This window comes from Alosa pseudoharengus, unplaced genomic scaffold (genome assembly GCF_046254945.1).
Source record: "Alosa pseudoharengus isolate Yale_2024_CS ecotype anadromous, Long Island Sound unplaced genomic scaffold, YU_APseudo_1.1 YU_APseudo_1.1_scf_17, whole genome shotgun sequence".
NCBI lineage: Eukaryota > Metazoa > Chordata > Actinopteri > Clupeiformes > Clupeidae > Alosa > Alosa pseudoharengus.
In genome coordinates this window covers 32,949,118-32,975,879 of record NW_027468640.1, presented here as the reverse complement: position 1 = coordinate 32,975,879, position 26,762 = coordinate 32,949,118, and the positions used below count along the sequence as shown (strand labels likewise).

Genomic DNA, 26,762 nt, shown 5'->3' with positions numbered 1-26,762 from the left:
ACTTTGTTTTTGCCAGTACTTTTATAATGTCCAAAGCTCTGAAGCATTTATTTCTTTAACACTTCATGTGTGGAATGAAAGATAAGTTTGTTATCAAAAGTAAGTCCAAGGAATTTAACCTCTTTTACTACTTTGATGACTTCACCATCCAAGTAAAGTGAAGGGTCATGATGCAAAGATCGTAGTAGGCAAAAATGTGTGCAGTTTTTGTTTTGGAAAACCTAAAACCATTTTCAACTGACCATCTACTCATTTTATCTATGCATGACTGTAGTTGCCTTTCAATAATGGGGGGGGTAAATTGGGACCTCTGTGTGTGTATTTACAAAAGTAAAAGTGTCCTCTTGTCAGCCCTAGGTCACTTGCCACTGCTGCAAATTGCATTGCATTCAAGCAGTAAAACAGCTTACTGTTAAAATCCACATAAAAAAGAAAATGGTATGATAAAATAAACTAATTGGATATAACTATTGGATTACTTCATAGATTTGACTAACACAATACTTTGCAACTAACCTCAGTTGAAAGAGTCCTGCTAATTATGTTAAAGAAATTGAGTCAACATTCTGTTTATTTGGCGTGAGAAATTTAAAAAGTCGAAGTAGATTTTCATCCATCTTAAGACATGAATGGGAGGCACATTTGCCATTACATAGACCTACTTGAAACAAGCAGATGTACAGGAATCTTTCTTGATGTAAGCACTCAGTCCAGTGTCTCTGTTCACACAGAGGGACACACCGCGGCTGGTGATGCTTCACTGCAGCCCTCCCCATGGTCCCTCTTGGGTCCCCCCCCCCCAGTTGAGTCATGCGGACTCGTGGATCAACTCTCTTGCATTGGAGTTAATGAGGAGTATGTAGCAGTTGTAGCGTTGAAACATTTTACCGACACACAACGTTAATATTGTTTTTTCTCTTTTCAGGCAAATATGCAAAAGATGAAGGTAAGAAATTAATAGTACCAATAAATATAGTCTAAAACTCACAGGTGAGATCTAATGTACTTCTCCCGTCTTTGGTCACCATGATGGAGCTGATCTGAACTTGTGACATCAGGAGATGGGTGTTGGCTGCCACCAAAGAGGTTATTCTGCCTGCCATCACTAAATATTAGGCTGTGGTCCTCTTTAAAAGGAATGCCATGGAAGTCCCCAGGAATACCCTTCAGCAGGAGACCAGCACCCTGAAGCTGGCTCAAAGGAGCAAAGTCCATGATGTGAGAGCACTAGGCAACTAATTCTACCACTGAAGAAAAGAGTCTTGAATTTGATCTAGCGTTTATGGCTGGTCGACACAACAGACACTCATCAGAAAACCGCAGTGGGCGGTTGGGGATGTAAAGCTGGATCATAGAATTGAGATAGCGAGCAGATCCAGTAAGTGTCCTATAGCAGTATTTCTCAAAGTGTGGTCCGGGGACCACTGGTGGTCCGCAAGCTATTCCAAGTGGTCCGCAAACAGACGTGGTAAAATATAATATAGATGAGTTGTTTGCAATATTTAACCAACTTTTATGGAAATCCAAACAGTTCTGCAACACTGTCTATGTAACTTATGCCAATTCAAATTATATGAATCCTCTGACACAATAAGCAAAGTGCAAAGACGATAAGCAAGGTGGTTCAGTGAGTAGGCCTATTGTGTAGGCTAATATACTGTTGAAGTAGGTGTATTTTTTTTTAGCTAGGTGGTCCGTGTGTTTCTTTTTTTATTGGTTAAGAAGTCCTTCGTGAGAAACACTGTCCTATAGGTTTTTTTTGTCTGGCGACCCCCCGAAAAACATGGGCCAAGTCTCAATGTCAATTTTATTTATTAGTGCATTTACAGACGGCTTAGCCGCACCAAAGTGCTTCACAATAAAGTGCAATAAATAAAAACAGGAAGGCACAAAAACAAAAAGGGCTAGTTAAAATAAATTAAGAAATGCAGACTCTCACGACCCCCTTCTCTCTAACCGGTGGAATTTGGTTTAGAAATGTTGTGAGATGGGCATTGGAAGTAGAGGCAGAAAATGTCTTCTCTCATAGGTAGGCTATCTCAACATCAAAGGCATTATGTCAAAGGCAGCCTTTGACTAAAAACCTTTACAAAAATGTCTTTAATCCAGGCTGCAAATCATTTTGCGACCCCTCCAATATTTTTGGCGACCCTTGAGAACCACTGCTGTAAGTCATGGTGAGATATTTAAATGTTATTCTAGCCACTAGAGGGAGCAACTGAAGAGTAACTAGGAGAGGAGTTCCATGTGTCCGCTGATTGAAGACCAGGAGAGGCGCACTGAGGTTGGAGAGCCCTGCTGATAGTAGCATGGATGGACGCAGCTGCATCCCCATCAATGACTGGAGCCTCCTTCTCCTCTCAAAAAGCTTGGCTGAGGAGGAGGCCATCACAGCCGACAGCATATTCTCCACGATTGTGTCCGTATCACCTACTGACCAGAGTCACTTGGAGAACAGTGAGGATTCAGATTCTGTACCACTGGCATGCTTTGGCAAAGTCTTTGTGGCAGTCCAGCAGGGGCCGACGACTCACATTTAACCCAGGGCCCTTAGCTGCTGTGTTTATCAGATGCTCCTCGACACCCATTTGGGGAGAAGCTCATCTATCCCAGGCTGCCGGACCAAACCCATCCTTGAGAAAATGGCCACCAACCAAGACCTGCACACCATCTTTATCTCTTATGTCTCCCAACTTCATGGAGAGGCAACTCTCTGGAGCTCCTGCGTTTGCCTGAAACCCCTCGCCACACTGGGGAACTGCGGATGAAGTGTGCGGGTGGATCAACGAGGTGGACACACGTCATTTGTCAATGGTACTCTGGAGGACTCCTCTTTATGATCCGTGTCCAGCCTGCAGTGCCATCAACTGGAAGCTCTGGAGGCCTTAGCCGGTGTGATGGTCAACCAGGCTCAGGATGGACTCAAATGCTGTGACGGTCGTCAGAAGGGTAAGCAAACCGGCGAAGTCACACATCACAAAGTTTATTGTTCCATATTTTAATGTTTGCTGAACTTGAAAACAGCCTACTTTCATTGCACAGTGTGTTCATATCATCATCTTCTCTTCCCAGCCCCTGTGTCTAAGAGGTCCAACTCAGAGCCTGTGGTGAACATTCCCTCTGGTGCTGGGAAAGTGGAGATGACCACAGTCACTCAGGTCTCCTCTCATTATGCTGACTCAAGGCCCACGTGAGAAGTTGACCAGCAGCTCTCAGGATACCATGGGCAATGTGAGGAAGAACTCCTCTTCCCCCTGGCCTTGTTTGTCCTTACCAGCAATGCCATAAACCTTCCTCCCCAAAAGAACGCAGGGCCAAACACTTTCTCATCTAAGGTAATTGGCTTAGAGACAGAAAAAAAATAATTCAGACAGATTTGTCTGTTTAGGGGAAGAGATCTTCCAAGAGATACATACGTATGATTACTGATTATTATTTTGAGTACATTCAGTCAATAATTCATGTATTATTGTATTTGCATTTTCAAAAGCATGGCCACACTCATTTTTCAACATAGACCTAAAAGGAGTTACCAAGGTGTTTCGAAATATTAAAAGAGGATTTTAACAATTTGTTATGGAATATTTGTTTTCCACAGTGCCACAATGAATGAAGTGACTCCATGTTGTCTTTGCCTTGCAGTGCTGTGGCCTTCGTAATAACAGATGAAGAACATATAAGATTGTAACAGCATTATGTTTAGAGCAAACTGATAAGATATATTAAATGTGCTTTTTTCATACATTGAAGTTTGTTTTCAATGCCTATTAAGAATGAATAAACATATATACTAATAATGGATGACTTTCATCAAGTGTCACCCTTTCCATGAAGATAACTGGATTTTCATAGGCCTGCTATTGTTGATGGACAGCACATGTTCACTGTCTGTCAACAATAGCAGGCCTATAAAAAATCCTGTTATCTTCATGGAAAGTGAATGTGCTGTCTGCACATGTTCACCTCCTCCATTAGAGTAGTATTGGATCTACATCTTATTACAGGACATCTATTAACTCAAAGTTCAAAAGCCTAGGAGTATGTGATTAAGAACATACTTTCACTTTTGTCAGCTAAATCCTCAGCAGAGCCCTAGTGGTAGAGTTGAAGCTGGAAGCTGGAAGGAGTGCCCAATTCCACCTATACTCACTCTTAACTTGGAATACATTATATTGATACTACTTTGTCATCACTTACGTGCTGCTGCGGTCGACTTGACTCTGTCATGATGTGGTTTTGAATATGACCAGCCAACTGCTAGGATACGCCAAGGATAAGAACGTAAACCTATACAAAGTATGAACTCAATTTTGCAGCCCATTCTCAGTATACTTCCACTCTAGGCCTACTATTTTATTGTCTGTAGAGACATGTTAACATGCATTCCTTCTCAAATGTCCAATCTTCTGAAGTTTTCCTGTAATGTCATACATTATTTATCTGTTGGCTAGGTTTTTTGGTTATCCTTCAAAGTAATTTTGATGAAATGTGTTTATATGTCAGTGTGGTAGTCTTGGGTATATAGTTTTATTCAAGATTTTCACTGTGTTTTTATAATTAGTGTACTGCTGTTAGCTGTACCTACACTTTTGATGCAGATTAAAGAAATTATAAAGGTCATTGCCTATGTGTCAACCACTAAGCAATCGATTCTTTCTTCAGCATGATGCGAGCTTCTGGGTACCCAGATTAAGCAATCCAGGTAGGGCCTAAGTACAGCTCTGGTCAAAGTTTGTGTCCTGGTATTTTAGCACACTGAATAAGCAATTCTGATATTAACAAAGAACATGGCCTAAAATAACTGACAGCATCATGAACAGTTATAATAATTTATTTGAGAAGTGGAATGCAGACTACACATTCACACAATCATTCACTCGCTGTTCTATAATGTATAACATATAATTACATTAATATATAGCCTAATGTAATATCTGATACGCCAAGAAGGAAATCTCAAGGTCATTTTTATATCCTTTAGAATTTACAATTATTTATCAATGAATATGTCATCCTGATGTCGTAAGTGATGTTGCGTGTAAGTAATTATTATTACAATATTTGTTTTTTTACTCAAGCACAGAATTGCCACGCCTTCTAACGTGTCCATCCTGTTGTGTGAAGTAGGCTACTTAGCAGACAACGATCAGCTTCTTTGGAGAGGCAAATGTTAGCTGGACCAAGGTAGGCCGATGATAGCCAGCTAATTAACGTTAATGTTCACAATGAAATAAAGTAGAAAGCAGTCTTAACGCCTTTTCAGATATCTAGACAGCATAGTCGTCCATTTTAACCGGCTAAATTTCTTAGAAACATATTTGACTAGCTTAGCATGGTTAACTGTAAGCACATGGTGTGCTTGCGTGATGTGTACTGTTATCAGTGCTAAATTCTCCGCGCTAACATTAGCTAAATTTCCCGTTAGTGACACTAATATAATGTTACTTTTATTTTAAATGTACTGCTGTAAAGGCAGGCTATCAATGATGTATCTTGGCTTAGAACAGTTTTTTTTCCCCCCAGAACGGTGAGCATGAAGACACCACACGTAACAAACAAGCAAGCCAGCCAGCTTCTGCACAACAAGTTTGTTGTCGTTCTGGGCGACTCCAGTGAGTACAAAACTGAAAGAAATACTGATACCAGAGCCCGTCTATTCTCTGGTGGTATTTTAACATAGGGACATGACAACCTTTAGTTAACTCATAGTGACGTTATCAAATCTCCTAAAATATTAAGAAGAGTCTTTTCGCTTTGTTTTGCTAATGAATCTTTGGGGTCTAATATTTGGAAATTTACCACGTAATCTAATTTAGGTTAATTTACCCAGGTTTGTGGCTACAGTGGGCATTATATTTGAAATGGCCACTTCAGTCGCGCATTACTTGACGTGAAGCTGCGTGAAACTTACCACCACTGCGTGAAACTTACGTAACACTTTCAGCCACTGTATGTCCTTCTGTCAGTAGCCTGCCTGCCGCCCCTTCTGAAAAAGCAGGAGGCTACTTTTAAACATAATTGTTGCCGAGAGGAATCCCAGCCTACGAATTCAGTAACAAAATAAATCATGCATAATTAAAAATGACCTCGATTTAGGCTACTTGGGTATGGCCAGAGAATGTCTAATAAGGGGAACTCTTCCGGTGTGGTACTGCATCTAGGGGCGCTCGCGGGCGAGTCCAGAATGAATGGAGGTCTATAGAGCTGCACAGTCCCGCCCACAGCCGATGCCGGATGTAAAAATTCAATGCAATTTCTCCATTGACAATTGCGGTGTAAGCCATAAAAACTTAACTGCACGTGGTAGACTTAAAACCAGCTACGGTTGTACTAAGCGATTGTATATGCTCCTATAGACACCAAGAGTTCGTGGGGCACTAACCTTGTTTTGAGATAAATGCCTTTTATTCGCGATCTCTTGGATAAGTACTTCATTACCCACAATCCTGAACAATCCCACAATCCCACAGTGATGCCTCTGATTGGTGGAAAGGCCGTTATAGTCATAGTTTGAAACTTTCTCAGCGGAAAAATATTGACAAACATGGCGGAGTTTTTTACTGCCTATGGCGAAAATCTTAATGTGATTAAAAACTTTCTTGACGAATATTGGTACTTGTATCAACAAGGATTGGGGTTTATACATCACACGAACTTAGTCAGGGCCAATACACTATCAAATAGACCACTGTAAATGTTAGTTAAAACACTCAAACTTTTCAGGTAGGCTAGCACTAGCCGACAGGCTAACCTTTAGCATTTCCGACATTGTATGTCATTACATAATGCAGCTAACATTAGCCTACATGCTGCAACACAGGTATGAAATATATTATGTTTTAGTGAGTGTCCAAAGGGGTGAAAGCCACTTTAAATCGGGTCACATTATTGACTGTTGTGTGTCCGAGAGTCAGTTTGTGGGTTATGTAAGGGTCAGCAGCATGAGGGACAAGACCTACAAAGTTGTGGTGAGTTAAGCAGGGAGGTTGGTAACTTTAATGCTGCTAGCAGTGCTAGTTAACATTAGCTAGGCTACTGTAGCCTTCATACTGTATGATTCATATCAATCATTAACCTAGGAATACTTCGTGCATTTAATGAACATTTTGTGTAATAATTCACGGCAAATTAATAAACTGAATATGGTGGTCCAAGAGCAGACCATGCACCAGTCCATGCATCAGCCCGACTGAGCAGTGATGACAGCATAGGATGAGTCAGATAACGTTACGAAGCACTGCCGTTAACGTTAACCGCTTTCACACACGATATAAAATACACGATGATAAATATAAAATTCTATATCAAAACACTATTATTTACACGATTACTCCTGAAATAACTGCTATTAACTGCACATTCACTATATAAAAATCACTGTTTGGAGGAAAGGGTTCGCCTGCTGTCGCCGGTTTTGAAATGATTTCGCGCGGTTCGTGCATTGCTTATATTATTCAGTGAGGAGCGGTGGTTTATGGGATGAGTAGTTCCTTCGCTCGGAAATGAAAATATGTACACAGTCTTGTACCTTTGACTTTTTTTGGATTCTCTTAGTTTTTTCACTCAAAATAATATGTTGTATGCTTATGAGTTATGCCGTAGCTGGTTAGCCTAAGACATGCTGTAAAACTCTTTAGATACAGATTTTTCCAAACGTCAATGGGACAAATTAATGGGAACCTTACATCCGGCACCTAACCGCGTTTTGGCTGTGGGCGGGACTGTGCAGCTCTATGGAGCTGTACCCCTCAAAATCCACTTTTATCGGGATATAATTTTTTTTTCAAGTAATTTGAATATTGTATTCGAAAGTGGAGACAAAGACAATACACTTGGTTGAGTATTATATATTTTTAAGTCTAAAAAGCTTTTCAAACGTGTCAATGATATCATTCATTAGCATGATCATAGCATAGCATATCATAGCATCAATGCTAGCGTGTTATGGGCAACAACGACCCAACCTGTAAGAAAACAAAAGGACATGACTCCCGGATTATTTTACTTTTGATTGATAATCCATATCCATTTTGCGAAAAGTAAAATAAAATCTGAGGGTTTCAGTTGTTAAATAGGTGAAAACAATAAATGTAGCCATGTAGCTCCATAGGACCCCATGTATTTTGGACTCGCCCGCGATCGCCATCTAGGTGAACTCTGGTGAACTGCAGCCAAATTCGGTTTGTATGGGATTAATAGAGAGTGGGGAGGCTCTCCGTAGACGGGCTCTGGTATGGCATAAGGATTGGCTATCTGCTTTTGATAGCCTACCGGTGCCGCTCCACAAAAAGAAAACATATCTTAATTTGCTGTCTACGTTATTGTCAGTGTTGGGGGTGACGCGTTACAAAGTACAATTCAAATTTCAGTAATTCGTTACAGTTACTGAATAACTGTAATGTCCATTCCTGCAGTTACTCTTGATATCTTGACTTATTGTTTGCGGAGCGCAAAAGGGATTCGATTGCCACTTCTGTTCAACCCTATAACAACAAATAGCTGTCAAAATGTACCCGTCCACATTTTTAAAAACAATTGAAATGACAGGCAGTTTGTGTCAGAGTTTTCTTACAGGTAGGCCTATAGCCAGGGCCGGAGTGGGGCCACTTTTCAGCCCAGGAGTTTCAGGTCCAAGACCGGCCCACGTTTTCCATGGTGGTGGAAATTGGATAAATGAAGCAACATTTCAGCTCTTACTATCCTGTAGTTTTTATTAAGACCATGGTTCAACAAATGTGTAAAGGTTATATAATAATTCACTTCAACTGAGAAGTTAACAAAAAATATTCCACTATTCCACAAGTTAACAAAAACAGAAATAAAGAAAGCCTTTGAAATGTAGCCTGTTCCACGCTTCCACAAATGGGCATATTGAATTAATGTTTAGGCTACATGTTTTTTGCATGGGTAGGCTATATTGTTGATTAGTGATTTAGATTACTCCTTTACTACACCCACTTCTGAGCAAACAAGGCATATACAGTAGGTTTATCATGTAGCATAATTGCTCTTTCTTACATTAAATAACTGCACAAACAAAGCATTTACTGTAATGAACTGTCAGTTCCAACAACGTTGTTGATGATGCAGCGATACATATCATTGGTGGAAACAGTGGCAACGTGTAATACCCCACCCCATAGAAATTTTCTGTCACGGCCTATGCTGACATTTTTCTCATTTAAACCGATTGATTAATGCTGGCATTGCCAGCAGCAAAAACCTAAACCTATTGCAAGCATATAACACAGTTAACTTAAGCCGACCAATATGAGTCATTATTTGTGTTTAATATCTATGTGGAAAAAATATATAGCCTGGACGAATTTCTGGGTATCGCTAATTTAATCAACTGGCTCGTGGCACTGCGCGCTCGACCAGAGTTCGCATCCTGTCTCTTCTTTTCACCTCTGAGTAAGTGTAGGCCTACGAGACACAACAATAGGATTTGAACATACATATTTATAGTTACTATACATCGAGAGTCCAATAGGTACAAGACATCAGTCAAAAACAATTGAATCTACGTGTCACACTAGTTTACCTGCAGGTAGCGAGAAGCAAGAGGACATCATAAGAAAATCGAACCTACAACGCTGGGATAACAAGTCACCTGCTTTAGCCACTACACCATTTATCCCTGTGCTGATTTTAAGAGTCTGTGAAGATTATAATACTAGCTTATCAAAAAGCAAGTCAATACTCAAATTAACATGAATAGCAAGAATGAGCCCAGTAGGGGAGTCAATCTCCTAATGAAAAATTAAGCTACAGGATGGATCAATCCTTGAGTCACGAGATAAACATCCACTTCGTAATTTTTGGTTAGGCGGTTGTGATTTTTGGTTAGGCGCTCCAGACACCAACTGGAACTACCAAGGAACGACACAAGTGCGACTGCCCAGGGGCACTAGTTCAAACGACCAAACATTGCGTCCTTGTTTGAGAGTTTGAACTCCCTTTTCTAGAAACACCAAATCTTAGAACGACGGAGCGAACTCCCAAGGTTGCGACGCAAGTTAGCAAACAACGCTTTCTAGAAACGAGCCCCAGGGCGTATACATTTCTTCTACGGCTGCAAACGGGATTCACTCGCAGTTAACCAAATATTTCTTTATTAGGGCAGGGCAGGCATATTTCTGGCTATTAAATTATTTTATTTTATTTTATATAAACCAGTCTGCTAAAGTCTGTAGTGAAGTCTGTGTAGGGTTTTCCAGGCTCCATTTATTTTTACGAGACACCCTGCTCACAAGAGCCATCTGCCGGTTGTTTGGGTTGTTGCAGCGTCATTGCAGCGTCACTGGAGAAATACAAAATAAAGTTGCGTGAGGTCACGTGCGAATCTCGAGTGAAGCTGGCCAATTTGAAGTAATGCCCACTGTAAGCCACACTTGAAATACACCATAGACCTCATTCATAAAGTCATCACTTTCCCCCTCTTTTCTAGTTCAGCGTGGGGTATACAAAGACTTGGTCATGCTTTTGCAGAGAGACAACTACTTAGCTGCATCTCAGCTGAAGACTAAGGTAGGTCCTGAATCACGAAGGATCGCAGATCATCTGTGGTCAGGACTGCACAGTTGCATATTTTAACAAAAGGAAGCGCTTTCCTAAGGCTCTGGCCATACACATTAAACTGTCTGTGCTGTTAGAAAGATGGCCCTGATGAACCCGGAAGATAAGATAAAGGGAGAGGGCTCTTATTAGACATTCTCTGGGGAAGAGTAGAGTTGATTAATTTCAAAGCGAACTTAAAGGTGCAGTCAGGGATGTTATGTGTTTTCAAGCCCATACATTTTTTTGTTACATTTAGAAATAATTTCCTCACGACCGCTAGCTGCCCATTCCATGATTACACTGTAAAAAAATGGTCTCCAGGCTTCGAAAACCGAACAAAGTGAGGGAAGCCTAACTTGACACTCGCCTGATGAATTTCGTTCCGCCTAGCTCCACTCACATCCATCTGGGATCGCTTCCGTTGGGGGTGATTTCTGCACCAGATTTTATGGTACAGCCAATCAGGACTCAGGGCAGGAGTTTCATAGATGTGATGTAGCGGAGAAGCGACTGTGAGACTGTTCTCAGAGTCACGGGTTGGCTTCGATGTGAGTGGTTGAAGTAGCGTCAATAAAGATGACGGACAAGTGGCTTATCCAATCATATGCAAGGATTTTTGATAAGGCCCAGCCTTCTGAAACACCTCTCCAATGGAGCGATCCCAGGTGGATGAGTGGAGCTAGGCGGAGCGAAATTCATCTGGCGAGAGTCAGGTTAAGGCAAGCCTGCCCCCCAAACAAAAACGAAATACTGAAGTGAGCGGTGAGCTACTTCTGTCTAGTGTGCTTCCTTTGGTCCTTGGTTAAAATATAACGTAAGGTTGTTTTTTTTTTCTTTCACAAAAGCGTCTGCTAATAAAATGCAAATATCAACATTAACACATACAAACACAAAATCCTTGATTGCACCTTCCCCATACTGAAAAGCTTTGCCTATTTTTAACATTGGTTAGATGTACCTAAACTAGCAAAGCGAGATGCATCAAACGAAGTAGTCCACTGCAAATAGTAAGACTTGCATAAATGGGTACCAAATATATTTATGAAGGTAACTTGTGGTTTCTCCACTTCATGGCACACTGTCATAGCCTGGATTCAGCTTTGAGTAGTTCATTCAAATTACAATGTTTCATTATATCTCACTCATGATGCAGGTCTAGTACAGCGAGCGAACCCTTGTTGACATCTGTTTCTGTGTATTCCCAGGGTGAGGAGCAATTTGAGAAGGATGAGCTTCTTGAGGGTGGTACTAAAGGACATATGTCCAACGGCACTAAGTACAAGGAGGTCCGACAGTACAAGTCGGACCACCACCAAGTTCGCTTCTATTTTGTTACGAGAGTTTATTCTGAGTATGTGCAGAGCATTTTGGAGGACATTGAAAGGGGTCCCAAACCGGACTTAGTGATCATGAACTCGTGCGTGTGGGACGTCTCCAGGTATTTATCGGCTTTCAGCGTGCTATCATCTTCACACATGAAACAGACATGTTTTATGTATGATGCACTGAGTTACGTAGTTTGTTGTTCACTCTCAGATATGGGCGACAGTGGGAGCCAGACTACATGGAAAATTTAACCCATTTTTTTCGAAAGCTGAGAACCATTCTCCCAGAGGAGGCTTTGATCATCTGGAACCTCACCATGCCACTGGGAAAAACCATTATTGGTGGTTTTTTGGTGCCAGAGGTAGATATACATACTGAACATGTGTTTTTTTGTCTAGATCAGATAAAACATTTTGACCAATGTTGACACATTTTAATGGCTTTGAGCATAGATTATGGTTGTGTGAAAGGACCTGCAAAAGACTTAAAAAGAAAGTCGCTGAACTGAGAGTATTACATTTAAATCAAATGTATATCTGTCTACAAAGAAAATAAAATTGTCTATATACATATATATAAAAAAAATGTAGGATACAGAAACTAGAGATACACAGCTGTTTAGAGACGTGTCTGGTTAGGGCTTCGGGCTTGAAACCGAAGGGTTGCCGGTTCAATCCCCGACCAGTAGGAAAAATGTGGGCGGGGGAAGTGGTTGAGCACTGCTCTCCCATGCTCACATCCATGGCTGAAGTGCCCTTGAGCAAGGCACCTAACCCCTAACTGCTCCCCGAGCACCGCTGTTGCAGGCAGCTCACTGCTCCAGGTTAGTGTTCACTGTTTCACTAATTCACGAATGGGATAAATGCAGAACAAAGAACAAATTTCCCTCATGGGATCAAAAGAGTATCTATACTTATACCTTACCCTTAGGTTGCAGAGTTTGGCCCGTCGCTGCGTTTCGATATCATCGAGGCCAACTACTGCAGCGCCACGCTGGCCAGCGTGTACGGCCTGGACGTGCTGGACCTACACTTCCAGTTCCGCTTTAGCCTGCAGCACCGTATGAAGGACGGGGTGCACTGGAACGCCGTGGCCCATCGCCGCATCACCTGCCTGCTGCTGGCGCACGTCGCCAACGCCTGGGGTGTCGAGCTGCCACAATCACAGCCCCCGACAGGTACACCTGCCACTCAGATTGGCACCACGGATCGCAGGACAGGGTCAGGACAGTTGTTGAGTCAGATGAATGAATATTCGTTTTCATGGTGTAGACTTGGTGTTAATGTGGGTAGGGAATTATTAGTGTTTTATACTGTGTGTTTGTGTTTGGTTGTCTAATGATTTCTGAATCATTAAAAAACAATCCACCATATAGTGAGTGAGTCAAGAAGTTAATTCAGTTTAATTTAATTCAAATCAACACATTGATGGTGGGCATTCCCTCATCCTGTAAGATGTGTCTCTCTCTTAAAGGTCTGAATCAAAGCTTTAGTGAGCAAGATCCAACCAAGGAGACTCGGCAGCAACCAAGGAAAGCCCAGAATTCAGGTAACCACGGAGTGAGAAGACCCCACTGGATGTTGTTATGGAACATGACTGTCATCTCCTTTGTGTCACGCTTCATTTTCCCTCCCTAAATATAAACGTTCTCACAGTCTATAGGTGCAGACCGAGGGCATGGGGATGCAACAACTACCCAGTGCCCCCCAACCCCTGGATGACTTCTTTGACCTCAAACTTCTATGGAGGTGAATGTTTTTTTATGTTTGGTTGTTTTGGGGTGTAATTTATAGTGTTTTATTTCTGGATTGTGGTGATCTGGTGTAATGTTGTTGGCACTTGACTGTCACACCATGACATTTCCAAATGTTCTATGATTCTATAACCCCGGAATGGAACCCTTTCATTTTCAAGGTTTGCAGTGCAGAAAATGTGGCTAGAAATTAGCACTGTCAGACCCTGCTGAAGTGCCTAGCATCGGCCATTGAAATTAATGGGGATGGTACTTCCATCTTCTTTCTTGTAATTTGATTTTTCTTTGTATGTTCGTCAACAAACATGTTGGTCAACAAGTTTTACAACTAAACATTTTCGTGTAAAAATCTGTGCATAACTCCAAAGTTAGATCTTTTCAAATGTTCCAGGATACAATGACCAATGGATGGCACCTTCTCATGTTCGAGGTTTGCAGTGCTGCTGATCTATTCCTTCATTTAATGCAGTCTTGTCATTCAGTCAATAGGCTCACTCGACTTGATGCACATCTGTGCAGATCTGACTTGATGTTATGCATGCTAGGTTAAATGCAATGCATACTGGTTAGACGTACTGTCCAACTTCATCCATCCAGAAAGGAACTTACCATGGTGTTACTATGTTACATGACCTTAAAATATCGTAGGTGCCTTCATTCAGTTCTTGCCGTTGTCTTTCCATGGACTGTACGAGCTGAAACCCGCCCTCATGACGTCAATACAAAGACAGGGCAGTTTGGAAGGAATCTCCATTATGACCGGTTTCTCATTCTGCTTCCTTATGTTGGAATGTGCGAAAATTAGTAAAAATGGAATGGATACCTTCTTATATGTGACTTTTTGCAACAATGGTAGGCTAGCCTACTGACAACTTTTTGATATTCTGTTATTTAATGCTGTTGGTTAAATCGATGATGTCTCTTGCGTCAGGTAGACTGCAGCTGATCTGCTCGGGACTAGCTGCCGTCTGTTCTAGCTACTCCCGGCTAGAATTTGCAGTTAATGTTGATGTATGAAGTCAGCCTACTCCTCTCACGAGCCACACCAATTGGAAGTCGGATATCCAATGTGTTACACTATCAGGGTTCCCACGGGTCATGGGATTTCTGGAATATCATGGAAATTTGATAGTTTATTCCAGACATGAAAAGTCATGGAATTTTATCATTTGTGGGGCAAGGTCATGGAATATCGGAATTTTGTAGTAGCAGGTTAAAATTCACATTAATGCAAATATATGTCCACGCAGAATTGCTATATATCTGGTAATTAGCTTTACTGCTTGCTTGAGTGGTTGTGGTTAGCCTAAAAAAAAGTAAAAGATTCTTGAATGCTACGCGGCTACTCTTAAATCTTTGGTCGGTATATTGTAGGTCTACGATTTATTGTAAGTAGGTCATGGAAATTCAGGTTTTTTTTGTTAGGGACAGTCAGGGAAAAGTCATGGAATTTTACATCTAACTTAGAGTGGGAACCCTGCACTATGAACCAATAACTTAACTGGTTTTGTGTTTTATAAAAGGTTTTGAATAGAAATGCCTTGCTTGCACATCCAGAAGATTTGGGGTGAGAGAAATGAAGGCAACAAGACAGATGTCCACTAAGCATGTTTTTGAAACTTTCTCATTTAATGCTGGCATTAAGTTGCATTGTTACATTTTCCAATGTTTCAGGGCACCATGACGCATGGATGGAATATCCTCATATTCGTATGTTCAGTCTTGTCATGTGGTGAATTTGTCTGTCACACTAAGGTGGGGATCACATTGGAAATAATGAAGTGGCAGCAGTAACACGTAACGCAACGCTCAGACCATAATAAATCAAAAGAAGTCCCATCTCGTTCCAATGTTACACAAACTCTATACTCATTATGCTTTGAAAGTTGAACTTAGATTGTATGACGGTAGCGTAACACTGCCGCTCCAGTTGTTCTGCTGCCTAACCATAGTGAATAATAGGCAATCTGCTGATTGCCAATGTCACCACTGCCTAATGGGAAGCCGGAGTTACATGGTGTTACATTATGACCCAATCACTTGTCAGTTGAACACTAGGGCTTTACTGTTTGGCAGAAATTGTTTTGAGTTTTCTTTGTGGAGTGCTACAGTGTAATATTGTTAAGCTGCAGCCTGCCACCACAACAGTTGGCCTTTCTTAATACCAATGTGGTGTATATCAGAAATCTGCACTTTCAAGAGCTATTAATGTGATGCGTAAGAAACTCCAGCTTCCCTGTCTCCAACAGGTGCTTATAGTGGGAATCATATGTATCTATGTATAGGCCATCCCTCTGTCATCTCTCTGCTAAATGTTGGTCATTTGTCAAACATGCACAATTTCTGCATGATTTGTCTCAGACATTCTTGTCACCTGCTCAATGTTCACGTGGCTGGCGTAGACTAAGAATCGGCTCTTAATCATATTTATGTCGACACTATTCCTCTCACAATCAAATTAAAAAAATATATTTTTGTGAATATAAATATGAGCTTTGCTTTGTATTTCTAGGGGTGACTTGAGTTTTTGTTGATCATGAAATGTTTAGCTCTAGTGTTCTGTCACCCAACCCAGAACTTTCCTGCATTGTAGGCCCTTTTTTTTTTTTTACAACCTGTGAAGCCATTTCCATCTTATTAGAGCATTGTTTTTTTTGTTTTTTTTCTCGGGTCAAGATTTCTCCAGGGACTACATTCCACCTCAGACAGGGCCATATTACGGTAAGGCCTGAACCAAAAGCTGAACGTATCTCTCATTCATTCAGTGGTCTCCTCCAATGTTTCATTCTGAGAATACTGTGGTCACTATAATCTTTGTGGCTTCAAAACCACACCAATACGCTCAATCTAAATTTCTTGTAACACCTCACCATTTAACATCCTAACAGTGATAGGATCCAGTTTAGCACTGTCCTTAGTGCACCATGTGTCAGGATTGTTTTTCTCCCCCTTCAGATCAAGGCTTCTTTATTGGCTACCCTACCCAGGACTCCAATGGTAAGCGAAGCAGCAAAGGTGTATTGTTATTTAAATCATTTAAGTATACTGTATGCAGCATTCAGATGCTGTTGAAGACTCATTTGTCCAAGTCCAGACAGATCACTGTGAATTTCATGTACATGAATGACCAACTTTGTAATGCTCTACATCAGCATTTCATCTACAGTAGATCACACTCCCTAAACAACTATTATTTAGGCATAAATACATATGCTTAAAAGTGTTATGAAATGCAGAAATTATACTAGGCATGTAAACTCCCCTTGTGAATCTAGTATCTAATATCTGTTTTGTTTGTTTGTGTGTCCAGATGACCACTATGTAATGCGGAGCAAGTACAGGCGTGCACAGTACAGGCCGTACTGAGACCCTTTTGCCTTCCTTCCTTTAGATTGGAACAATTTTAGAATTTTAAAAGTGTGTTTTATTATTTTATTGGTTTTCTTACATTCTTTTAATAAAATTAGAAATATTTGTTTAATGATGTCTGGTGTGTGCATTTACATGGGCATTGAGGAGTGAGTGTGGTGTGGGTGAGGTTGCTTTATCAGCACTAGTTATGAAATAACTTGAAGACAAGTCTGGTCTGTGAAACACTGCACAGGGTTCAATTTGAGTTTGCAGTACATTACGGTGTTGAATTACGAGAAGTTATTTCATAACAATAGTAGCACACTCCTCGTAGCACGCCAACCTCCTGGACCCCTACATTAGCAGCCACCTCCCCAGTGCCAAGTGTCTCTTTCTCCAGCCACAAGATCCTGGCATCTGGATCTTCATCCGAAAGCTGGATTAGACTTCCGGTGCTGCGCAGAACACCCAGGCACTGCCTCAGGATCTGCCCAGCCTTGACCTGTCCATCCCGGGACCTCAGCAGAGCATCTGTGGTGCCTTTGTCCACAATCAAGTCCAAACTTTGTGGCCTGAAGTGTTCCTTGAGCCGAGTGCAGTCCAGTTCTAAGAAAGCCAAACTGGATAGTGGATTTTGAGGCTTAACTGGTGTCCTCTTTGTATGTTCCTGCATGAGCTTTACAGCAACTGGGGAAATGTCTACACAGGTGACAACGACTGGCCACGGTGTGTGCTTGTAAATGGAAGGTCCCAAAGCGGACGTCCCACAGCCAATGTCCAGTATGTGCACTGAGGCATCTGAATCTGTGGGAAGCTTTAGCAGAGGCAGGATGATGTCTTGCACAGCGTCAAATCCAAAGAACCACTCAAAGTTCTTGAATTTATTTGTGTGCTGACTATTGGTTTCAGAGTAAAATCGGTCCCATGTTGCCTTTTTGTCCATGTGCTCAATCAATTCAGCTGTTTGGAATCAGACAGAAAAAAATGTTAAACATTGTCACTGAGCGTCACATAACGGCGCAGAAATGAACCAGCATGCCATTTACCAGACCTTAAAGGCCTCTCTATAGACTAGTTTCCAGGCCGGTCAAATATATGTCGTTTGCGATGTCTAATTGTGGTGTAGCAAGAAAGATCATGTTACACAAACTTGTTAAACTTGTTTGGTGCCACCGCCTTGCCACCTCGAGCACCATTTGGCATCTTCTTGGATGTACTCTGTGCATCATTATTGGACTCGCCGTGTCACTAGCCTAACAGCTCGAAATGTCTTTCAAATAAATGTCACAGTGTTCACTGACCAAAACAAAACATGAGGGACGTGCACAATACGACCCGGAAGTAAAGTAAGAATTGAAGAGGGGAGGGGGGAACAACAGTAGATCTAAGATGGCGGATGAACAGCAGGAAACACCACAGGGAGAGATGGAGGGTGAGTTAAATAACAGTTTTTTTTCTTGAACGATTATCTTGTCAGTTATTGCCAATCTGGCGTCCACGTCCGTACACATTATTGCAAGTACCGTAATGCCATTTCTACGAAAATAACTCATTTAGAAGATATACAATTTTTGCACAGCCTCTTGGTGCAACATGAGAGGAAGGAAAGAAAGAAATGGGGGAGGCCAGCCCTTGTAAGTCAAACAAAGAGGAGTAAACTAACAGACGGTGGATTTTTCACTTTATACGTTTATTCAGAACAAGGATTCATCCTTGAAATGTAGTGTTGGCATATTTTGTCTGGTGTTTTGTCGCTGAAACGATTGTGTAATGGCTGTCCTACGCCTGCAACGAAACTGGATAGTTAGCCAGCTAGCTAGCAAAGCTGCTAGAATAGCCAGCTAATCAATTCCAGCCGACCTACAAAATTGGAACAACCCGAGTTTGCTACCTTATTTATTACACTGACTGGAAACAACACACGGGTGTGTTTACATAGAGGCGGATGCTGTTTCTTAACATGACACGAGAAGACAGCTGCGTTGCTGCATTTTGCGCTTAATGCACTCTTTCATCTCACTATATGGTGGTAATTGTGTCAATTGACAGGTCCTATCGTGTTGAAAGTCATAGTACCGATGATTGATAAGTTATGCCAAGACCATATAAAATAGACGGAACATTTGGGATACAATGATGTTGTCCATGCCTAGATGAGTAACGTTACTCACTGTAAACAACACCGAACTTCTAAATTATACTCAACATTAGGTGTCCTTTTTAGACTGTTCAGTAAGCGTCTACAATTAAGAGTGTATTCGTTTTGAAACGAATGAGTGGTCAAGTCAGTAAAAATATGTTCAACAAATAAAAATGTTCAACAAATAATACAAAATAATAATAATTCCCCTCTTCTTGGTGTTCAGCTGGAGTAAACTGCCTCGCCTACGACGAGGCCATAATGGCACAACAAGATCGGATTCAGCAAGAGGTGAGTGGATCTTATTTTAAGGGTAACATTAACCCATTACTGAAAGGAATGGGTCAAATATAGGTCCATGCCTTATTTATCAGTAGTACCATTGTTGCCCTCAGTTATGTTCAAAGCAGTGTGTGCACTCACTCCCTGTGTTGTTTTGTCTGAAGATAGCAACTACGACTCCTTTAGTGTCAGACAGACAGGAATTGTCCATTCTGCAAAGAGAGTATGCGCAAGATGACGGCATCTATCAGCTGAAGATTAAGGTAAGTCCTGTCCAAACAGTTTGAATTGTAATGTATTAGTTAATTGTTCACCGTTAACCATGAATATTGTCTCAAGGCCTTTACAGGACATTTACATAAGAACAAAGATAGTGACGAGAGGAAATTGCTTTTTGTATTTTTCTTTTCCCAAGAAGCAACAGTGCAATCACATGATTAAAAAAGGGAAGCAAAAAAAATCACCCATATGCGTCTTTGCTATGCTCTTTCAGGACTTGCACAAAAAATACTCATACATCCGAAAGACACGGCCCGATGGAAACTGTTTCTACAGAGCATTTGGCTTCTCACATCTGGAGTCTCTTCTGGATGACAGCAAAGAGCTTCAGAGGTGAGAAAGGAGGAATTGTGGTTTATTCGAAGGGTATTTGCTCAGTAAATAGATATTTGGGAAGTGATATATTTATCTGTATATGATGGTGGGAGAACCATTGAACCTCATTCTGTAGAATCTTTCTTACTACTACTCTCATGGACTTGTTTTACCTCACAGGTTCAAAGCAGTGGCAGCCAAGAGTAAACTGGACCTAGTGAACCAAGGCTTTACAGAGTTCACTATTGAAGACTTCCACAATACTGTGAGTAATGGCACCTTTGGGTGTCAGGGGTGTTTCATATCATATCTTGATGAACGTGTTGTGCTCTATTGAAAATATCCACCAACCTTAAAGGATAATTCCGGTATTTAGCACTTTGAGTCCCTTTTCTGGTTTGTTTTGGATGAACTAGAGTGGTGGGCACCGAAGTTTTGACGATAGATCCTGTCTCGACTTTTCTGACTCGTTTTAAATCGCCTTTGACTACTTCTGGCTGGATATGGGCATGCACAAACATGTCCTTAAAACAACCCTTAACGTTCGTTTTCAAAACTGTGCAACTCACCAAGTGGTTAGTGGAGCTCGTTGATGTTCCAAAACAAGTAGCGTAGCGAAATACAGTTTGTCATGTTTTAATTGCCATTTTGTAAAATCCCATTGATTTCTGTTGGAAGACTCATTAAACGTTGATATTACTGCGCCACCGGAAATGGAAACGGGGGCTGTTTACATTTGGTTGTAGTCTTTCCACGAGAACTGTCTATGCTTCAGGGTCAACTTTAGCTGTTGGCTGCGGCAACTTGAGTAGAACCAATTGTCTGTACTGACAGTACTCAAAAAACAGAGATCTGTGTGAAAAATCGCCGGAATTCTCCTTTAAATTTTTCTTATGTCTAGTTCATGAACCATGTTTTTAGTAGGGTGCTAATTTTCTCTCTTTACTGTAGTTTATGGACCTTATTGAACTCTGTGAAAAACAGCCTGCGCTCGAGGAACTGCTCAACTCATTCAACGACCAGAGTGTTTCGGACTACGTGGTGGTCTACCTGCGGCTGCTCACGTCTGGCTACCTGCAGCGAGAGCACGGTTTCTTCCAGCACTTTATTGAGGGAGGGCGCACCGTCAAAGAGTTCTGCCAGCAGGTAGGCTTCAACGTGCACAAACCCAATCCTCAAATGGGTGTGTGGTGACCACAGTCAGGAACCTTTGGGTGTGGTGGGGAGTTTCTGAAACCAAAGGATATAAGTTTCCCACGTATAAGTTTTCCCTAAGTATGACCCACATAATTAAGTCTAAAGAAAACTGTAGGACTTACACTGTAGATGATGGGCTGGCAAAGTAAAAGTAGGTGGGGATTAAGTTCAATTTCAATTCCCTGTTTACTGTTTAGTTGACTAGCTGATTTGGCATATTGTAGCATTAACACTTGTAGATGATATATTTTACCTGAATGTATAATGGGAGGGGTTCCTTTAGTATACCTCTAGGCAAATGGCAAAAAGAAAAAAAGATCAGTGTTCAAATATTATTTGTCTTTCTATCCAATGTTACGGAGTTGGCTTACTGTAAATGTTTGTGTTAATGTCGTCAAGTGTGAATTTTCCTGTCTCTCTTGTAGATGTCTAAAACAACCAACTATGTCTGACAGTCAAGTCCTTCTTATACCCTATATTGCCATCCTGTTCCTTATACATTTTTCTGTTTGATCCCTTATGTCAGGAGGTTGAGCCTATGTCCAAAGAGAGCGATCACATCCACATCATCGCCTTGGCTCAGGCTCTCAACGTCTCCATTCTGGTGGAATACATGGACCGGGGCGAGGGGGGAACGGTCAACCACCACGTCTTCCCTGAAGGTGGCGAGCCCCGCATCTTCCTCCTCTATCGACCGGGCCACTACGACATCCTCTACAAGTAATACCAGCCTACTCTCCAATCCTCTCTTCTCCTCCTCCCTCCCCCTTCCCCCTCAAACTCCTCTCTCTCTGAGCCTAGATTCTCATGCATCCCTGTAGCACCTTGGGATGATCATAGTAACGTGCTTGGTTCAGTCACATCTCAACAGCATCCATCTGGAGGTATGACCAACTAAGCAAGTTAAAGACAACCCCAGGTTTCACCCGGATGTTTGAGACTCCAGACTCCGATATGTTTGCATCATCCCACACCTAAGGAAGGTGGGCTGGGACAGGGTGGGGGTGGGGATTGGAAACTTACCACAACAGCAGAAGCCACGTTGATTCATGCAGTGTGTTGGTGTGCAAGGGGGGGTCTGGCCCTCCCCTGGGGCCGGCGGCGACTTGAGTCAGCCGCTATCTGGGTTTGTGCTATGGTATTCGGGAAGGACACAAAAAAAACCGACAGGCAGAGAAACAAATTTGCTCTTCACTTCAGTTTATTACCCTGTTCTCATCCCCCACACACACACACACACACAAACAAAATGATCAACTGAAATTAATAAAAATTGAAAATGGATTTAAAAAAAATCTACCAATGAAAATAGGATACAAATGAAAACCTTAGCAGTAACTCCAGGCCTTTAGAGAGTTGTACAGTTTTTTTCTTTTTTTTCTTTTGTGGTTGTAAATGTTATCAACTTGCTTTTGTTATTTTCCTTTGTTACACTGCGTTTCATGAGTTTTATTAAAGGGATCTTCACCTTATCACATGGGAAATTGTGTAATTATTGTCTCCATCTTTACCTTAAACAAGTTTGGTTGCAAATTAAGTTGAAGTTGAAAGTACGGTCCTTGTGCAAAATCTATCTTTTTAATCAGATTCAGCTAAATTCACTAGCAGGCTCATCAGTGTGTCCACTTAAAAGAAACAACGGAATGGCAGCCCATTCAACATTTTTGGACCAGGTGCAGTTCATTGATCACTGACCAGGTTTACATGGACTAAACTATTCTGATTGAAAAATACATACCGTCTGTCTACATGGGGTAGGCCAAAGTTCTATTCCTATGAGGTGCTCTCCAGCTTTACAATCTTTGATCGGAATAGCTGTTGCTGCCTACTTTTCCTTGAGGTTCTACAGCAGGCAATCTGATTGACCGTATACATGGCTGTTCAATCGGAATAGGGACGGACTACACCACCGCTTTCATTCTGATTAAAATTCTGATCGCATCAGGCATTTTTTTCTGATTGAGGTGTTTGAGAAATTTTACTCCGATTGAGCTGTTATTACATTTCTAATCGGATTAAAATAAAAGTGTCATCTAAATGTGGCTACTGATTGATGTAAGAGACTGCTGTGGCTACTGATTGATATAAGGGACTACTCATGATGCCACAGTCAGTATGTGATTGTTTGGGTGTAGTTTGATGTGTTTGCCAATAGCACAATGTTCGCACTTAACTGGTAACAGTTCTCATTGCTTGATGGAAAAATAATGTAGTTCCAGTTATGGGATGGTAATGGTTTATCTTGTGACCAACAAATATTACATTTTCTGATAGCCGTGCCATTTAACGCAAGGTCCCGGGAATGTTGTGGTTAATATAAGAAAAAATGCATTTTCCTTGAACTGGTTCCGTTCTGAATTCTTTAAACCTTCCTATCTAGTGAACTTGCCCACCATTCCACCAGTTTTAAACAAAACCAAGGATGTAAAAGAATATAGTGTGTATGCATGCATTAATAAACTGGTTCACCAGAAAAACCTGTTCTTGGTTCCAGCTCTAACAGTTTTATTTTTGGTTGAAATTATCTGAACAGTTCAACATCTAAAGCAGGGGTCTCCAACCGTTTTTTACTTCGAGGGCTACTTTAACAAAATTGACATGGCCGAGATCTTTTATGTTAGTAGTAGCATGTCATATTCACATCCAAAACCACTGAATAAGATTTGTATGCTTTTTAAAGGTTCCTTTCAACTCATTTACCTTCTCTCTTTGTAGACTGAATTTTCATAGGAATTTTAACATGTTTACCAAGTGACTGGGTTATTACATTTATGAACATCTTCCTCAAACCTTTTGGAGAGCTACACAGGTGGGGAGCTACTGGTAGTTGCGAGCTACCTGTTGGGAGACCCCTGATCTAAAACATGTACCAGAACGGAGCCGGTTCGCTCGTAGAGAAGGCCTAATTGGAGGTTCAAAAGAACTTGTACAAGAACACTTCGGCAGCATCCATTTGAATCTACAAGAGAAGAAAACTAGACTCCATTTATAACAAAATCATATCTTTATTCCTACTTGACAACACGAAGACAAAAACGACTAACAATCAAAGAGGAAAGATCAGGCCTGTGGGTCCAACATGATGTCACAAGTACGGGCTAGTTCCCCAAGCTTCATCCGTGTGTACTCGGCTCTATTGAGTGCCATCTGGCAGTCCTTGCGGGCAGAGTACGTTGAGCCCTCATGTGGTTGACCAGTAGCGACCTGAGACACAGGACATGCCGCACAAAAGCATAGATTAATTTAATAGCAGGAAAGGGCAATGACCAACTCATTTGTTAGGGGGGGGAATCATGTACTACACTGTGGTACTGATTTGTGAAGTTGGAGCATTAAAACAGGACATTTTCAATATAAGGCCCTGTTGGTAGGGAGTGAATAGATAAACAAATCAGAGCTACAAAGCTCAAGTTATCCCTCTTTAAAGGTTTTTTTGGGGTAGTCCTAAAATGGTGTATTGATGATGCTGTCATCAATGCTGAGTGTTGTGAGAGTTAAGTGAGTAGGGGCAAGTTCAAATGATAATGTTTAGCACCATTGTGCTACGTTTACTTGATTGAATGACATGTTTGGTGTGCAACGATCTGCAATAAGCATTTGAGGTTTTCTCTCATTAGTGGGTGTCAGAGGTGCTATCCTATCAGTGTGTACAAATCTCACTGTATTCAATAGGCAGCGAGTACTGCATATCCACCTTAGCCTATAGAAGTAGCCTTTAACAGAATCAATTAAACAGTGTTTCTACCACAACTGTAAGTTGTTTGTTAGTAACCTACCAGTGGACCACCAGATCTGCCATCAGTGAGCTGACAGTGGTCCACCAGCGGCCTCTTGCTCTTGCATCTATATTCCCTGGTTGCAGGGATATAAAAGATCCCCCAATCAGATATTTGTTTGGATCTCGAATATGCATGCATAATGTGAACTGGATTAGCACAAAATGCTTTTTATGCATCTATCTCGCTGAGGAGTTGTGCGTATCAGGTTGGAACTGTGGTAGGACAGTTGAGGCGTAGCTTCAGCGCAGTCAGTGGACCTGCCCTCAGAGTTTGGGAGCAGAACCTCAATTTCTTCTTCCAGCTGTCTAAATCACAATTGTCTGTTGTTGATATTGCCAATTTATAAATAAATGTCCCACACTGTCATCTATTCAGCGCTTGAATATTGTCATTATAGTCTATAATTTAGAATACCACACTCGCACACTCAAAATGAATTGATGGGAACAGTTATGCCTTTACCTGTGTGAGGTAGCGAATTTGAGAGCTCAACTCGTTCTCCACTCTGTTGACTGAGGCTATGAATTGACTGAGCTGCCGATCGATGAGGCTGGCATTGTGTTTGTCCTTCGATAATTCCAGAACAATAGTCCCTGTATGAGATGGATTGTAAACTTAAGTTGTCAAGCATTACTATATTTATAGACTAATTTTAATCAAAGCATTCGGAAATATACTGAAAACATGTATTTTTGTCCCCTTACCAAAACTACATCTGGTTTCCAATTCCTTAAGTTGTTTAAGTAACGTGAACACTTAGCTTAATAGCTCCCCTTCCTTGACTTAGCCCAAAAGCCTTAACGTTACGTTAGCGTTAACGTTATACATTTGATAGCCACGAAGTAACTCTAGCTTCAGTAAACTAGCTTGCAACAAGGTTAACAACTCACCGGCACAATGAAGAATGATTGCAATCTCTTTCTCGACATCCTCCAAAGCACGAAGACGCTCGTTGGCCATTAGAATCTGTAGCTGCTAGCTGACTGTCAGTCGATCCAACACAAACATAAGAAATTAGCTAGCTGCTCACCAGGTAATGTTAACATTCGGCGTTAGGCAGGTCAAATGAATTTAACGTTACCCGTTTAAATCAACAGCCGACGTGACTGGTAGACAAAGCCTTTCAAGGTTAATTCACTTTCTTTACATTGATTTTTGTTACCTTACACACAAAGTGCTCCAAAGCGTTCATATCCAACATATCATACGCACTTCCGTTGTATGGTAGCCTGTAGCACACCAACGGATAGCATACAAGGACAAACAATTCGAATACGGCAGGAGAGGAAAAAACGCGTTTCACAATGACTGCGTTGCATGGCCATCCCGGTAGTTCTCCATAAATAAAAGCACTAAATAAAAACTGACTACTAAAATTGTAATAGCAACAAATCTACAAAGTTTGCATGTAACCTGAATACCCGCTAAATAATAAAAAGGAATTCAACACACGCAGGAATGAAGAGATGCACACAGTTTTGTATGTTAACTGTTTTTCTTATTTTTACATTTTCTAAAATGCAGTACAAAATAAAGAAGCAACATAGATTTTTTATGAATTTTAAAAACATACTCATTCAGTATATTTTCATTTCATTCATTGCCTAAAATAAGATATTGCTTATACAGTAGGCTATCTTGGTTTGCTTTTTTATCATTGTCACACGCGTCACATGTGATTCAAATCATTTAAGTAAATTATCGTGTTAGCGAGGTTGTATTCTGTATATCCTTAATATCAATTTGAGTAATAACAGAAGAATCAGCTTGAAGCAGTTGT

At 41.1% G+C, this 26,762-nt stretch overlaps 4 protein-coding genes and 1 long non-coding RNA gene across 6 annotated transcripts; 3 read left to right on the top strand and 2 right to left on the bottom strand.

The window, feature by feature from the left end:
- The first annotated feature begins 5,533 nt into the window (after positions 1 to 5,533).
- On the top strand, positions 5,534 to 13,638 carry fam113 (family with sequence similarity 113). Its single transcript, XM_076288399.1, has 7 exons — positions 5,534 to 5,612; positions 10,451 to 10,530; positions 11,766 to 11,998; positions 12,097 to 12,247; positions 12,817 to 13,063; positions 13,373 to 13,434; positions 13,549 to 13,638. The coding sequence occupies exons 1-7, from the start codon at positions 5,534 to 5,536 to the stop codon at positions 13,636 to 13,638; spliced, it is 942 nt and encodes a 313-aa protein (XP_076144514.1).
- Positions 13,639 to 14,424: 786 nt separating this feature from the next.
- On the top strand, positions 14,425 to 16,632 carry LOC143127703 (uncharacterized). Its single transcript, XR_012987668.1, has 3 exons — positions 14,425 to 14,491; positions 16,316 to 16,360; positions 16,595 to 16,632. It is a non-coding gene; the product is annotated as an uncharacterized LOC143127703 (long non-coding RNA).
- A 425-nt stretch (positions 16,633 to 17,057) lies between these two features.
- Positions 17,058 to 18,258, bottom strand: cskmt (citrate synthase lysine methyltransferase). Its single transcript, XM_076289358.1, has 2 exons — positions 18,141 to 18,258; positions 17,058 to 17,950 (listed from the first exon to the last, which is right to left on the bottom strand). The coding sequence occupies exons 1-2, from the start codon at positions 18,217 to 18,219 to the stop codon at positions 17,268 to 17,270; spliced, it is 762 nt and encodes a 253-aa protein (XP_076145473.1). The 5' UTR covers positions 18,220 to 18,258; the 3' UTR covers positions 17,058 to 17,267.
- Positions 18,259 to 18,293: 35 nt separating this feature from the next.
- otub1b (OTU deubiquitinase, ubiquitin aldehyde binding 1b) lies at positions 18,294 to 22,675 on the top strand. Its single transcript, XM_076289357.1, has 7 exons — positions 18,294 to 18,422; positions 19,357 to 19,421; positions 19,577 to 19,675; positions 19,906 to 20,024; positions 20,187 to 20,271; positions 20,958 to 21,152; positions 21,730 to 22,675. The coding sequence occupies exons 1-7, from the start codon at positions 18,380 to 18,382 to the stop codon at positions 21,925 to 21,927; spliced, it is 804 nt and encodes a 267-aa protein (XP_076145472.1). The 5' UTR covers positions 18,294 to 18,379; the 3' UTR covers positions 21,928 to 22,675.
- Positions 22,676 to 24,188: 1,513 nt separating this feature from the next.
- med11 (mediator complex subunit 11) lies at positions 24,189 to 26,214 on the bottom strand. 2 transcript variants are annotated; one of them, XM_076289785.1, is made up of 4 exons: positions 26,145 to 26,214; positions 25,873 to 25,965; positions 25,445 to 25,575; positions 24,189 to 24,407 (listed from the first exon to the last, which is right to left on the bottom strand). In XM_076289785.1, exons 2-4 carry the CDS (start codon positions 25,940 to 25,942, stop codon positions 24,264 to 24,266), a joined length of 345 nt encoding a protein of 114 aa, XP_076145900.1. In that variant the 5' UTR covers positions 25,943 to 25,965; positions 26,145 to 26,214; the 3' UTR covers positions 24,189 to 24,263. The 2 variants fall into 2 exon arrangements, with proteins under 2 accessions (XP_076145900.1, XP_076145899.1); XM_076289784.1 differs by having other exon boundaries at positions 26,064 to 26,206.
- Positions 26,215 to 26,762: the final 548 nt, after the last annotated feature.

Bases quoted from the DNA above. Each gene is read 5' to 3' on its own strand.
- fam113 (XM_076288399.1), top strand. From the start codon at position 5,534: ATGAAGACACCACACGTAACAAACAAGCAAGCCAGCCAGCTTCTGCAC. The intron at 10,531-11,765 runs GTAGGTCCTGAA...GTGTATTCCCAG, and splicing joins CATCTCAGCTGAAGACTAAG to GGTGAGGAGCAATTTGAGAA. The intron at 11,999-12,096 runs GTATTTATCGGC...GTTCACTCTCAG, and splicing joins TGCGTGTGGGACGTCTCCAG to ATATGGGCGACAGTGGGAGC.
- otub1b (XM_076289357.1), top strand. From the start codon at position 18,380: ATGGCGGATGAACAGCAGGAAACACCACAGGGAGAGATGGAGG. The intron at 18,423-19,356 runs GTGAGTTAAATA...CTTGGTGTTCAG, and splicing joins ACCACAGGGAGAGATGGAGG to CTGGAGTAAACTGCCTCGCC. The intron at 20,025-20,186 runs GTGAGAAAGGAG...TTTACCTCACAG, and splicing joins GACAGCAAAGAGCTTCAGAG to GTTCAAAGCAGTGGCAGCCA.
- cskmt (XM_076289358.1), bottom strand. From the start codon at position 18,219: ATGATGCACAGAGTACATCCAAGAAGATGCCAAATGGTGCTCGAGGTG. The intron at 17,951-18,140 runs GTTTGTGTAACA...GATTCCAAACAG, and splicing joins GCACCAAACAAGTTTAACAA to CTGAATTGATTGAGCACATG.
- med11 (XM_076289785.1), bottom strand. From the start codon at position 25,942: ATGGCCAACGAGCGTCTTCGTGCTTTGGAGGATGTCGAGAAAGAGATT. The intron at 25,576-25,872 runs GTGAGTTGTTAA...CATCTCATACAG, and splicing joins AATCATTCTTCATTGTGCCG to GGACTATTGTTCTGGAATTA. The intron at 24,408-25,444 runs GTAAAGGCATAA...CCTGTGTCTCAG, and splicing joins AAATTCGCTACCTCACACAG to GTCGCTACTGGTCAACCACA.